Below are 14,019 nucleotides of genomic sequence, written 5' to 3'. Positions count from 1 at the left end.
TTATATCTAAAGCTCAATGAGCTATGACACATGAAACAACTGCAATCATTGCCACTGGAAGCCTTTTACTGAAAATAACCACACTTTAAAACAGCAAAGCACCCATACCTCTGATACCTGCATTGTAATGTGGTCCAAGTAGTGTTGTTTTGAAGCTGATTCGATTTTTAAAGCTCTCATCAAAGTCTCAATGCATTTGATAAACCATTTTCATGAAAATTAAATTAGGGTAAACAACCAGTAGCCTTGCTTTCCTGGCAATGGTATAGACATTTATTCAATACCAACCAAAATATTTGTTTAAAAGGTTTATTAACAAACCATTAAATTGCAAGTTTTTCCATGTTTTGCACTATAAATAAGGCTTAATTTATATTGTAATCTAATTGTGATACAATATCCAATTGTCTGTTCGATAAACTCCAACAGAATTGGACCAAAATTACCTTGATCACTAATACTAGTTTATATAATCTGACAATGAAAGCTGTGATATTCAAAAAATAGTAGCTTAATTTCACTGATCTAAAGAAGTAACAATACTTTTTTTGTAGTCCATTATCTAGAACACAATGCATTTAAAAAAGATAATGTTCAAGCAGTACTATGCTCAAGTGGAAAATGAGTAAACTCTACAAACCATAAAATAAATGAATCATATAAAAGTTCGGTAGCTGATTTGTTGAAAAATTAAACTTGTGGGACAGTCAATTTGTTTAATTGGCCTCAGTAAAACAGTCTACAATAGTGTGAATACATGAGCTGGCAGAGGACATATACAGGGAGACAACAGTATTAAAAGGTTTGACACCATTACAAATTAAGTTTTGTTCATATTAAATTAATTGTTTTCTTGTCATCTTTTTTATTTAAACTTAACTCTATACAATGTAGTTTTAATAATGCTCTGCACACATAATGCTATGGTTTGAGATATTATGACATCTACCTAGCATTTTTAAAATATGAGCGAATTTAATTATAGTGTGTTAATCAGTAATAACCATACCTCTGGTGAGAAATATTACACTTTGTGACAGTCTAAAACTCCATGTGGATCTCTCTTGTCCTTTTAACTCTTCTTGGGTTGAATCAGGTCAGAAACTCCTCACTCTCCTTGGTTTTCAGCCCCCTCCTCGGTCTCTGCCTGTGAACTGGTCTCCACCTCTGCCCCCTCAGTTTGAGATTCAGGCTGGGCTAGAGCTACTTCTCCTTCCTCACTCTCCTCTTCTCGTGTTCGGAACAAGAGCTCCCCTCCCTGGATGACCTGCTCAGTTGTTTGCCATGTGCCGTCTCCAGCGTACTGCTGATAAAAGTCAGAGTCCGCCTGAAACATGACCAGGGCCTGGGCAGTGTGAATGCGCACATGCTGGGCGAGAGAGCTGGCATCCAGGAACTTCTCACCACATGAGTCGCATGCATACAAGATCTGGGTGTTGGGATCTGCAGGAATAGATCAGCACACTGTTTCAGCTTTGCATTGAGTGTACAAGTTCATGAAAAATGTCCACATCCGTGTAACTCCTGGAGGATGACCTGCCTGAGTGCCCTGAGATTTGAATGGGAGTGTTGCTCAACCTGCCTTTACAAAATCACCCACAGGTGCCCAACAGTGTGTAAAGGTTGGGTGAAATACTTGTTCACTGAAGGATTTTTACCTTGGGAGAATATATAGAGTCATTGTCATGTTAAAAAAGTGCCACAAGGTAAAATCTTCCATTTCAAGATTTTGTTTCACATAATGGTGTGTGCATTCATGACACCACTGATTAAGTACAACTCCCCCACTCGCTCAGGACTCAGACCTTTATTACCACAGAAGTTCACTATGGAGCCCAGGCACTTCTCATTCCTCCCCCTTGCAATGTCGTACATTTTGGATGCTGTTAGATCCCAAATGAATGATTTGCTCTCATGAGACCAGAGTATGGATTACCAGAAGTCTATATTTTGTTAAAATGGACCTTGGAAAAGACTAAATGAGTTCCTTGTGTCCTGTGTGGACAAGAACAATGCATTTCACTTCTGCACGTACAGTAGCATATTACTGTGCGAGATGAAATAGTCACTCTTCTCACAGCTTTTGCCAGCTCTGAGACACTTGCTTGTCATTTCTCCTGCTCTTTTCTTAACAAAAAAATCCCTCATCACAAAATTAAAGTTTAAAGTGATTGCCTGGTTGTTTCAGGGACTTTGTCACAAGTCCATTCTTCAGTCTCTGCGTTACTTTTGCAATATTTTCACACTAAAAATGGTAATCCTCTTGTACGCAAATAAATAAGTCTGAGAATGATTCAATAGGCTATATAACACTTTTATTTGTCAAGAAAGTACTCTTATTTAAATGTTTTGGTTCAAGATACTCACCTGTTGATAAAAAAAATGCCTTTAACTTGCACCAGTAAATTTGTATTTAGTTTTATTTTGTAACTTTCAGAAAGGTGTACTCATTTTTGCAACACAACATTTGATCACTTTAATAGGAAAATCTTATTTTCCTGATTAATATTTACATGCTTCTTTGAACAAACAGACTTGCTGGAACATTATATCTTCAAGGAACCCTAATATGTCTATGTAAAGAGTAATTGCTGAATTTGTTAACATTCAGAGTTAATGCTGCTGAGTACTGTACCTGAAAACACTCTTTATTTCAGTTGTATCTATGTTCTTTTGTATTAATGTTGTTAATTTCTTAAAAAACGTAAAAAATCTTTGTTGTTTATACATTAATTAGGAGTTTCAATGTGAAATTATGTATAACAATATAAAAATATCTTACAAATTTTAATGTTAGGTGTGATTAATAAAAATGTGCAATTCTTTAGTTGATAGCACTAATATATACAGTATATAAATTATGTATTACTCACCTGCTTCATGGACTTTCTCCACTGCTTTTGTGATCTCTGCTTTCAGTGCTTCAGTTTCATCAGCGGACACAGAGGTTGCCACTGGCAACACTACAGGGGTCAAGAACAACAAATAATATTAGGAGACCATCCAAGTGCCATTATGGTGACACTCAGATTTAGCAAATGCCCTTAGAACCACCTTTCTACAAGGCACAGTGTAATAATCAGTTTTATCACACTCCTCTGTCATATTCTCTCACCCGTGAGCTGTGCTACGGTACTGCCAGCCAGAGCCTCTGTGGCCAAAGTCACTATGTCTTCTGTAGTAACCGTGACGATGTTGACTTCATTATTGTCGAGCTCTGAGCCCGGGCCAGAGTCCGACAGCAGCTTCTCCTCGTCCTCGTCGTCATCCTCCTCAGCCACCACCAGTCTCTTCATGCCCGCCTTCCCCTGGTGCACCGTCTTCACATGGGAACGCAGATTGTCCACACGGTTGAATCCTCGGCCACACTTATCGCACAGGAAAGGTTTCTCCCCTGTAACCAAGAAGTCATTAGAAGCACATAAGAGAGAACTACATAAGAAAAGGCTCAATTCTAGAAAATGTTGCATCTTACCTGTGTGAATGATGATATGCTTTGAGAGATCTCCCACATTGACAAACGCTTTGTTACAGGTGTGGCACTTGTGTGGTCGAATATTATCATGATGACGGATGTGATTGGCCAGCTGGCTGGACTGGACAAACCTTTGAGGTATGATAGTCAAATTGAACTTTTAAAGTGTTTTATGATTTTTTTTAAATCATTTATGCAGTCTCAAATACCTTTTTCCACAGCGGTCACACACGTACGGTTTCTCCCCAGTGTGTTGGCGAACATGAGCAATGAGTGAACTGGCCTGAGTGAAGCCTTTTCCACAAATCAGACACAGACAGGGCTTTTCCCCTAAAACAGTAAGAGAAAGACATTCAAATCAACTTTTAAAGAGGACCTATTATGCTTTTTTACATTTTCAACTTTCCTTAGTGTGTAATGTTGCTGTTTGAGCAAGAAAAAGTCCTGCAAAGTTAAAGCACAAAGTCTGCTCTATATCAGTAAGCACTGTTTATGAACTCCCAGAAACACCTCGATTGTAGTCTTGAGTGTTCTTCTGGGAACGTGCATGTCACAATATTCCTCATTTACATTTTACATTTACATTTATTCATTTAGCTGACGCTTTTATACAAAGCGACTTACAATTGCTATATATGTCAGAGGTCGCACGCCTCTGGAGCAACTAGGGGTTAAGTGTCTTGCTCAGGGACACATTGGTGTCTCACAGTGGATTCGAACCCGGGTCTCTCACACCAAAGGCATGTGTCTTATCCATTGCGCCACCACCACCCCCATTTGGTTGAGTTGCATTAGAAGTGTGTTGTTGTCTCTATCTAGATGCTGTTTTTTCCACCCAGATCTAATGTGTTGTGGTAAGGGGTGTGACATTTCTGAAATACCAATCACCAATGGATTCATTGACCAATCACAAAACACTAAACCAGCCGACCAATCAGAGCACACTGCACTTTTCGGAAGACAGGGCTTCATAGAGACCAGGAGTGTTACAGACTGACATTCAAGCATGAACATTCAAAACAAAATCAAAACTTTGTAAAAGGGTCCTCTCTTTACTGTGACTGAGGACATGAAAAATGGCTCATACCTGTGTGGATGCGCACATGTCTCTGCAGGGCCCCAGGGTCGGCAAAGGCTCTCTGGCAGTGCATGCAGACGAAAGGCTTTTCACCACTGTGCACACGCAGGTGTCTCTTCAGGTTGCCTGTGAACAGAGGGACATTAAAATTCCTTTGCGCATGCATATATTGCTGTGAAAATGCCATAACTTGACCCAATGTGTAAATCTCACCTGAGGTGGTGAACTGTTTCCCACACTCCTTACACTTAAGAGGCCCATCTGCAATGTGGATCTTCAGATGTGCTTTCAGGTTCCCCAACTAGAAAAGAAAAAAATATATATAAAATTAAATCTATTTGTTCACAGTTATCAGTTTACTGTGCATTCTGCCTCAATAACAAAAAAAATGTGTCCTCAGCTTTTTGTTATGCCTGATTAAAATGCCTTTGTAATATAGCCTACTGTTGTAGAAATGGCTATAATATAATTTCAATAATATGTTATAATCTATACATTTTGTCTGCATATTATATAATATTTTTATTATATAATATAATATTTTTATTATTATATTCATATAATTATTTCAAATATTATTACAGGATTATTTCTACATAATATAATATATAAAAACCAAAAGAGTATAACATTCTGTTGTGATGCTAACTAATATATATATATATATATATATATATATATATATATATATATATATATATATATATATATATATATATATATATATATGTGTATATATATATATATATATATATATATATATATATATATATATATATATATATATATATATATATATACACACACATTATTAAATATACATATATATTATTTAATTGTATCTAGTTTGTAGTTAACATTAGTCAACTACAAACATGAACTAACAATGAGGAATTCTTCTACAGCACTTATTGTAGAACTATTGCTCATTACTGTCACTCTCAACATTTACTAATGTAACTAAAAATTTAACTAAAACAAAAAATTTAACTAAAGTTTGTTAAAATCAAAAGTTGTATCTGTTAACATTAGTTAATGCATAACATGAATATACATTTTTACTAACATTAAAAAAGGTTAAATAAATGCTATAAAAGTATATTGCTCATTGTAAATTCGTGTTAACTAATGCATTAAGTAATATTGTGAAATATTATAATTTAAAATAGCTGTTTTTTTAAATGTAATTTATTCCTGTGATGGTAAAGCTGAATTTTCCGCATCATTACTCCAGTCTTCAGTGTCACATAATCCTTCAGTAATCATTCTTATATGCTGATTTGCTGCTCAAGAAACATTTCTTAATATTATCATCAATGTTGTAATATACACATCATTATAAGACTGTAAGGTTTTTCTAATTACATTTATAAAGACAATAGTGGTTAAATTTAACACCAGTTTAAGTGGATCTCTCACCTGGTTGAATTTCTTGTCACAGTGTTGACATTTGTGACCTTTGTTAGTGTCGTGGGTCTCTAGATGTCGCATCTTGGCAGTGGGGTCAGAAAAGGCCCGTTCGCAGTAGTCACAGTGGTAGGGTTTTTCTCCACTGTGCACCAACTGATGCCGCTTCAGGTTTCCAGAAGTGGTGAAGAGCTTCCCACAGTCCTCACAGCTGTACCGCGCCTCATCTGTGTGACGCTTCCTGTGTAGGTTCAGCAGGCTGATTTGCCGATAACTCTTTCCGCAAGTGGAACAGCAGTATGGTTTTAGAGGACTGGAGGAACAGAAACGTGTAAGAATGTGTGTGAGGAAAACTGTGGTTTACTTTATTTCGATTGACAAGTCAGATGAGACTGTAGAGGAAGAGCATTAGACTGTATGAATATAGTGCTCACCTGTGTGTTTTCTCATGTGCTTTGCAGGCAGCTGGGTCTGAGAAAGCTTTGTCACAGTCTCTGCAACTAAATGGCTTCTCACCAGTGTGAATGCGCATGTGACGTTTAAAGTTGCCTGTGTGTGTAAACTTCTTCCCACAGTCCTGCAAGAATCAGAAAAACTATAATGAAAATAGAACTATTTAATCTGACAGTGGAAAAGTCTATCATTTTGACTGGTACTGTATAACAAACAGACCTAAAGGACAAAGACAATAAGGATTACAAAATTGAAGAATCTCTCACCTCACATTTGTGTGTGACGGAGCCATATGCTCTGGACTCACTGCGCTCAGCTGCGGAAGCAGACAGCTTCCCCTCCGAACCCGTCATTTCTCCATCCTCTGTGTCCATCTCCTCCTCTTCATCATCTTCTTCTTCTTCTTCCTGCTCCTCATCCTCCTCCTCCTCCTCCTCCTCCTCCATTCCTTCGTCTTCATCCTCTCCATCTTCTTCTTGTACCACAGTCTCCATGCTCTCAGCTTTTGACACACGTTCCTCTGCATCATCAACTTTTAGCAAAAATGTTAACAGTTATGAAACCTAAACATAAAAATATAAGGTGAATGTACACCATAGTTATAGACGGCAGAATTTACCTTGTGTAGACGTGTGAACGGTTGCATATTTCGACTTGCTTCTTCTTCTACTAACAAATGACCGTTTAGCCGCCATCCTCTGTGAGAGTTCTGTAGGAGCAGTATAGTGTCATACAAGTGTTGAAACATGGTTAACATTAACAAAATCATTAAGAGTAGAGAATGGACACTAACTAGGAGTGTAGTCTGTGTCAGAAGGGTCATCTTGGTATGGTGGAATCTCTTTTGTGGCTTTCTCTTCTTCTGTTTCTGTCTTGCTATCCAAGACAATGGCTTTTTTTAGCCTAGTTTTAGACGGCCTACTAAGTTTGCTGACAGCTCTCAGAGACTTTGTGCTTTGTTTCTCAGTCATGTTACTCGCAGCCTCCTGGGTTTCTGTTGTTTCTGACTGCGAGGGAGTTTCCTTCACTTCAGAAACCACATTCGGAGTCACTGAATGACTCTCCTGCTCCTCCTGGGATCTTGCATCCTTCGGATTCCTCACAGATCTCGGCTGTTCCTCAGTTACTACTACTTTACATGAACACAAATGAAAAAGGGTTTATAGATTTATAACTTCAGTACCTTCTTAAACTAACAGCATATGATAATCTGAGCTCTTCACTAACCAGGCTTGGTTGATGAAGGAACAGTCAAGGACTGAAAAGCTGAACAAGCATTGACAATTTCCTGCATTTGAAGGAAAGTAGCTACAGCAAGAACGTCCTCTATGTTCTGAGGGCTCAAAGTCAGCTTTGCGGTGTACATAAACTCAAGGACCTGCTCAAGACCTGAATACAATATTGAATACATTAGACAAAAGGCAGAAAACAACAAACAACCAAAGAGCAGAGAAATGTTCAAATTGAATTACATATGATTATCCACAAAAGACCAGATTAATGGGATAGTTCACCCCAAAATAATTACTCACCCTCAAAGTGTATGGCTTTCTTTTGTGGAACAAAAAAAAGTTCTTTGTCCATACAATGGAGATCAATTGTTTGTTTCCCAACATTCTTCAAAATATTTAATTTTGCGTTCCACAGAAAGAAAGAAATGCATTTGAAACAATATGAGGGTGAGTAATTGATGACCAAATTTAATTTTTTAGGTGGACAGTCCCTTTAATAAAAGTTATCTGTAAGAATGCAAGCCTACCTGATGCATTGCTGATATCAAGATGAACAACATCTTTCTGGTCCAAAAAGAGTGTGCGGAAGTAAGCACTACATGCCGCCAGCACAGCCTTATGGGCCTTGAAGTCAACTCCATCCACCACAAAAGTGCAGTCACAAAGAAGACCCAACTGACGTTGTTCATTAAGTTGCCCTAGGACTTTCCCACTATGCCAAGGAAAGTCCATAGCGGATGGAGCAGACTATTGCACAGTATCCTATTCATAAAAAAAGGAGAGAAATATGAATTATTGCACTATTGCTGCTTTTGCATTTGAGGCTTACAAACTAAATACCCCAGTTGTAATGATGTAAACAAATTGAGGTGAACCAGGGCCTTAGTCTGGTCAACTTTGTCCCAAGCCATTCATATCAATTCTGTCCCTGTCCCAGTCCCAGCCCCTGTGAATTTTACCATATGTAAAAGTTTACGAATCAACAACTATCTGAATGATTCAGAGATTAGTGATGATGGCCATAATTCAATATTGTATTTTTTTTAAGTACTTTCACAAAAAGTGCTAAAACTGAATATTTATTTTTGTGCTATATCTACACCTCATATATCTGAACATCTAATATCTAATAGAATATCTGTGGAACATTTAATACACAGTACAAAACCATCCCTCTATGGTGCTTTATTTTCATTATGATTCAGTGCGTGTATATTGCCAAACATTAATCATCCAACAGACTACAGACGTTATTTACTTCAATAAACAAACATAATTAACACATAGTGTGTTTCTGTGCGACACTGAAACGTTTAACGTTAACTGTTATCTCGAGCTCGCTCGGGACATTTTGTCCTGCAGTCTAATTCAAACTGTCATTATCAGCCGAATGGAGCACAATGATGTCTGGATGTCTGGCTTTAGCGAGTAAATGTGTCTAGTGATTTGGAGAGTAACTGCGCAATAACCCAACAAGAATGTGACGATGTTGCGGATTGATTATGAGTCCTCTCTGTCTCTCTTAGCTCCGGGATTAATTCAGCGTGCCTGGCCCTGCTGGATCAAGATGGCGCTGACAGAGGCGGGCTATAATCCTGCCTCTTCTTTGCTTATTTTAGCTGCGCGTTCGTTAGAGACTTGCCTGAAAAGTAGCCCTAAAACAATTCGATGATCGGGTCATGTTTGACGTTCTTTACCTTATATAATGGACGAGTTTCTAGCTTTCCCTGACTTCAGCTGATCCCGTCCAATCGAGTGTTTCGGTGATCGATCTCACTGCTCAGCCTCGTCGCGCCGCCATCTTCCGCTCTCTGATCGATTGATAGTGGCCGAGCGAATAAACACCATAGCGCATGCGCGGACTTTTCTTGTAACTGTTTTGACCACATGACGGCGAACTTGAGCTATTATTAAATACAGTGAGCTAGTAATAAGACCAGAGTGAGGAAATATCCATAAAACAAAAAGCAGCTAGTTTATTAATTGTGTCATTAATGCGTTTTAACACCACCTCGGGTTACACATATCAAAATATGTTTGGAATTGATGCAAATCTAAAGGGACAGTTAGGCTATATTGCACATTTTAGTCATTAACCAAACCATCAGTGAACCATTACCATGTAGCTTTTGGTTTAAAATTGGCAGACCTATTTCTGCTATTTAGCTACTTTACTTATAATTTAAGCTTATTATGCTTTATGTTCCCAATTCACATTTAAGAACTTTAGTAGCTACATCTGTATGTTGCTACATTTTTAATCTCATGTAAATGTTCATATTTCCTCAAGAATTTAGAATATTAATATACACTTTGAATGCTGGAAAACACTCCCTTAACCAGCTGATTTTCTGGTTTTAGCTGCTCTCCCAATCTGGTTTTGGCATTTTTCATTTGGTTAGGCTTGGAGACCAGCTGACCTTTCTGCTAAACCAGCAAAGACTAGATTAAGATGGCTGGGAGACCAGCAAAATCCAGTCCAGCAGATCATAATTTCTTCTTCTTTTTTTTTTTCTTATGTCATATTTTTTCTTAAAAATATGCCCTTTTGTCTTATGTACAACTGATTTGCATACATTTGTATCTGGTTCAGCACAGTGACAGGTTGATGGATGACAAAGCATAAAAATAGTTGATGATAAGACTGAATAATAACAGCAGACTCTATTTATAGAATAAGTACTCAGAGACACAGTACCTGTCATTTGCTCATGATGTCCACTTTAATAGAAGTGGACAGGAACCAAATCACTGACTCACAAAACTCAAAATATTCATCAAAGGTGTTCTGGTTTTATTCTGTTCTAAAGTGGTTTTAATCACACAACACAACAATTTAACATTTAGAAAATGTACCTTTTTATAACAATAACAATCAGCTCAATAAATAGGTTTCTCACCATTTGGGAACGAGTTGCATTATTGGTTCTGATTGTCTGTCATACAGTGGGCTCCAAAAATGTGAGAGACATCTTTTTTCAAGAATATCTTAGTACTTGGTTTGTCCTTTTTTATTTCATAATTTGAGAATGACTGATAAAACATCTTGAGCTTTAATGAAAGCAAGAACATCTAGCCGCCTGTGCAAAGAGCCACATGATTAGTGTAACAAATTTGTTTACTTGATTAGTGACACAGGAATAGAGCAGAATCTGAAACACTTCCTATTCCTATAATTTTTCTATCCTACTCTCAAAATTCTAAAATGTTCTCTTTTTTTCTAAGTTTAACTTTTGAATAACAGATTTGAAATGTGATCTCTGACTTTTGGACCCCACTGTACGTATATTGTAAGGTGATATACAGTTGGCAGGGAATTGAAGTTAGCAATTTGTTTTGAATACATATGACAGGCTTAAATTCCATCCAAGTCTAATGAGAAGAAATGAGAGAAGGTCATGGAGGAATGACAAAGCAGGACTAAGTAACTATATTTTCAAGGTCATTTATCACAGGGAAACAGATACAGCAGGAGGGGAAAGATTTAAATTTTGATCTCTGTGCGGAACGTCTGTGCGTGCTCTAGTTTTGCAGTGTTTCTCTGTGCTTTTATAGTGAGAGTCCCATCAGCCCCTAAACATGACTTGACCGAGGTGGGGTCCACATCCTCTGGTAGTTGGCATTTATGGGTAAAAGTGTTCAACACCGTCCCATCAGTAGCAAGCTGTTGACCAAAATGCACACATAAGGGAATTAATGATATTCTGAACAATTCAGTTGTATTATGCAGAGGCCTGTATCTATTTACCTTTTCAGCATGAACTTCAATCTGATTGTTTGAGGTGGTGACTATCACATCCTCAGGTGAGAAGTCTTGGACATCCACTGTGAACTGGTATGTGTCTCCCAGAGTCTTGATGTTTCCAACTGTCCCTGTTCTGTCTAAAGGAAAACATAAAATCTAATGTGATATCTGAAAAATATTACACAAGCATTCTGGAATACTTGATTCTGATTGGTCAGTCGCACCATTAAAGGTTCTGATATTTCCTAATGTTCACTGTAGTCTATGCGTTGCGCTTCTCCGGCACTACTTTCATGTTTTTTGTAAACATGTTTTTATGTTTACATACAAGCGTAACTGGCGTCAGCTTGCGTCTCAATTATAGACTGTGGTTAAAATTGACATCATATACTAATAGGTCTATTACTGTAGAATTGTCGCAGTTTTCGTCTTGTAGCTAGGCAGATTGTTTTGTAGCCTACATCGTAATGCACTTTTTTTTTCTTACTGGGAGCTTAAAACAGCCAAGATTAAAAAATAAAGTCAACTCAAATCAAAATTGTATTTATTTTCTTTGTTATTTTCAGTGACAAACTCATGCTATACTTAAATGCATTCTGAATGTGAATGAAACTATATCAACTAAAGTATTAACCCTGTTATTCCTCACTTCTGGGTCAAGAAAATAAGCATAACTTTTTTAATGATAGGGATGTACTAATACTATATTTTTTTCAATATGTATTCTTTAATATTTTGGGGGTTCTTTTTTAGAGGATTTCATGATTCTGGACAATATTCACCTGTATGTAGCCTATATATTTTCACTAACTAGTTATTGAAGTCTTTTCAGACATAATTACTTTTATTAGTTTTTCCACTTGGATATATATTTTGACATTATCCATTGTCATTATTGTCCATTTTTTGTGTGTTTATATAGCAGGTGCCACATAAGCCATCAAGTTTCGTACCATTCCGATGAAGTAAAAATTAAACATGAAAAAATTATTCACAACATAAAATGTGTTGAATACCACCAGAGTTAATTAAATCAGCAATGATTAATGAATATACTCTGTTATGTTACACAAACACCACTATGTTACAAATGGGCATTCCTGTTCATTAATATCCTTCTAATGATGTGTGAAAATTTGCCTTGATGAATCTCAGACTTCATATCCATAAATCAGGCTCAGCAAGAGATCGCCCTCGAGTCATTCCCCAACAGTGAAGTCACAGCACTGGCTCTGGCCCAAAACATTCCTTAATTTACCCTTTCTCTGCCCCCCATGTGCCCTTGTATAGCATGTGAGCGGAGCAATTTGTTGTTTTTACATACTTCTACAGTTACCAAGATGCAACTGTGAATATTAAATACATCTGCCTTCACATACATATCACACAGACAAACGGTCAAATCTCAAGTCAAGTCAGTCTCGTGCAGTCTTGAAATTCACATACTACCATAAATACATTTTCAGGCCTCATGCAGTTGACACATTTGTACAGTCAGTGCCCACTTTTTACGTACAGTCTTTAAAAGTATAATTAGAATGTGACTATATCCAGTAAATACTGATCCTCATCCAAAACAAAAATGTTTAAGGAGTTAAAACTGATAAAGATATATAAGGCTATATAGATCCATAAAGAACTGAAACCAGCCTTAATAACTCACTTGGAAATCCCAAAGCATCCTTTGGACACATGAAAGATCCAAAGTCCTCAGCAAAGAGTCCCCGGCTCTTCTCCATGTATGGGTTTGTTGAGGTTGAGGATGAAGATGAGGATGATTTCTGGTGGTAACTGCGCTCCGACCGGTAGGCAGAGGAGTTGGTCGCACTCATTAGTGTTTAGATGGTTTGTTTGCCTCAAATTGATATCCAGTCAGGGCTTTGTATTGACACGCAGAGCACTGAGTTTATAAATGAGGTAGTTTTGGTCCCTGCCCTTTTTTAAAGCATGGTATGAATCCACTCTCAAGCCTGTTTGTATTAGCTGTGTCTCCCTGGAGTGGCTATTGTCTGTCTTGCTGTCTTTTATATGGTGGGTCTAGCTTCTTCTATGTGTGTGTGTATGTGTGTGTGTGTGTGTGTGTGTGTGTGTGTGTGTGTGTGTGTGTGTGTGTGTGTGTGTGTGTGTGTGTGTGTGTGTGTGTGTGTGTGTGTGTGTGTGTGTGTGTGTGTGTGTGTGTGTGTGTGTGTGTTAATTGTAGGATGACAGTGTGCTATAATTATCATGCGAGGGAGAGGGGCTCTGTGGTCGGAAAAGTTTTGTGTGATGAGGACTTGAGGTTGAGAAAGGGGCTCTGACAAAGACTCAAAGATAGGAAAGGGAGAGAGATTGGGGGAGAGAGATGGGGGGGGGGGGGTTTGAGTCAACAGCTGGCATTCCAGACACTCGCTCCCTGAAATAGCCGTTCTCTTCCTCTCTCCCGTTCTGTGTGCTCTCCATCCATTTTTCTCTAGCCTGCCATCCACAGCAATTTGCCGTGATTTACAAATGCAGGCGTCAGAGGCTTGCGATGTCTGTCAATCTGAAAATTACAGTAAACACAGGTCCTCATCTCTGCATAAACAACAATGCTGAGGAATGACAGTTCAAACTGAGGATTAGCAGAAAGATGGAAGGAATGTCAATGAGA

General features: G+C 37.8%; 2 protein-coding genes across 3 annotated transcripts; both read right to left on the bottom strand.

Moving 5' to 3' along the window:
* Positions 1–702: 702 nt before the first annotated feature.
* On the bottom strand, positions 703–10,266 carry zbtb17 (zinc finger and BTB domain containing 17). 2 transcript variants are annotated; one of them, XM_082145324.1, is made up of 15 exons: positions 9,343–10,266; positions 8,173–8,407; positions 7,641–7,802; positions 7,207–7,545; positions 7,033–7,122; positions 6,680–6,945; positions 6,395–6,537; positions 5,973–6,273; positions 4,767–4,854; positions 4,563–4,679; positions 3,685–3,805; positions 3,476–3,606; positions 3,116–3,394; positions 2,874–2,963; positions 703–1,443 (listed from the first exon to the last, which is right to left on the bottom strand). In XM_082145324.1, exons 2-15 carry the CDS (start codon positions 8,375–8,377, stop codon positions 1,109–1,111), a joined length of 2,667 nt encoding a protein of 888 aa, XP_082001450.1. In that variant the 5' UTR covers positions 8,378–8,407; positions 9,343–10,266; the 3' UTR covers positions 703–1,108. The 2 variants fall into 2 exon arrangements, with proteins under 2 accessions (XP_082001450.1, XP_082001451.1); XM_082145325.1 differs by having other exon boundaries at positions 7,207–7,542.
* A 152-nt stretch (positions 10,267–10,418) lies between these two features.
* On the bottom strand, positions 10,419–13,414 carry hspb7 (heat shock protein family, member 7 (cardiovascular)). The gene is made up of 3 exons (XM_082145327.1): positions 13,054–13,414; positions 11,394–11,527; positions 10,419–11,309 (listed from the first exon to the last, which is right to left on the bottom strand). Exons 1-3 carry the CDS (start codon positions 13,220–13,222, stop codon positions 11,130–11,132), a joined length of 483 nt encoding a protein of 160 aa, XP_082001453.1. The 5' UTR covers positions 13,223–13,414; the 3' UTR covers positions 10,419–11,129.
* Positions 13,415–14,019: the final 605 nt, after the last annotated feature.

This window comes from Leuciscus leuciscus, assembly GCF_965113295.1.
Source record: "Leuciscus leuciscus genome assembly, chromosome: 18".
Taxonomy (NCBI): Eukaryota; Metazoa; Chordata; class Actinopteri; order Cypriniformes; family Leuciscidae; genus Leuciscus; species Leuciscus leuciscus.
This window is presented reverse-complemented; position numbering and strand designations above follow the sequence as displayed.

What these genes read in the sequence shown, in the direction of transcription:
- hspb7 (XM_082145327.1), bottom strand. Translation starts at nt 13,222, where the DNA reads ATGAGTGCGACCAACTCCTCTGCCTACCGGTCGGAGCGCAGTTACCAC. An exon ending in GGATGCTTTGGGATTTCCAA is followed by an intron (nt 11,528 to 13,053) that starts GTGAGTTATTAA and finishes GTTTTCCTTTAG; the next exon opens with ACAGAACAGGGACAGTTGGA. An exon ending in TTGAAGTTCATGCTGAAAAG is followed by an intron (nt 11,310 to 11,393) that starts GTAAATAGATAC and finishes TTTGGTCAACAG; the next exon opens with CTTGCTACTGATGGGACGGT.
- zbtb17 (XM_082145324.1), bottom strand. Translation starts at nt 8,377, where the DNA reads ATGGACTTTCCTTGGCATAGTGGGAAAGTCCTAGGGCAACTTAATGAA. An exon ending in GCACATGAGAAAACACACAG is followed by an intron (nt 6,274 to 6,394) that starts GTGAGCACTATA and finishes CTGTTCCTCCAG; the next exon opens with TCCTCTAAAACCATACTGCT. An exon ending in GGAGAAAGTCCATGAAGCAG is followed by an intron (nt 1,444 to 2,873) that starts GTGAGTAATACA and finishes CTATTCCTGCAG; the next exon opens with ATCCCAACACCCAGATCTTG.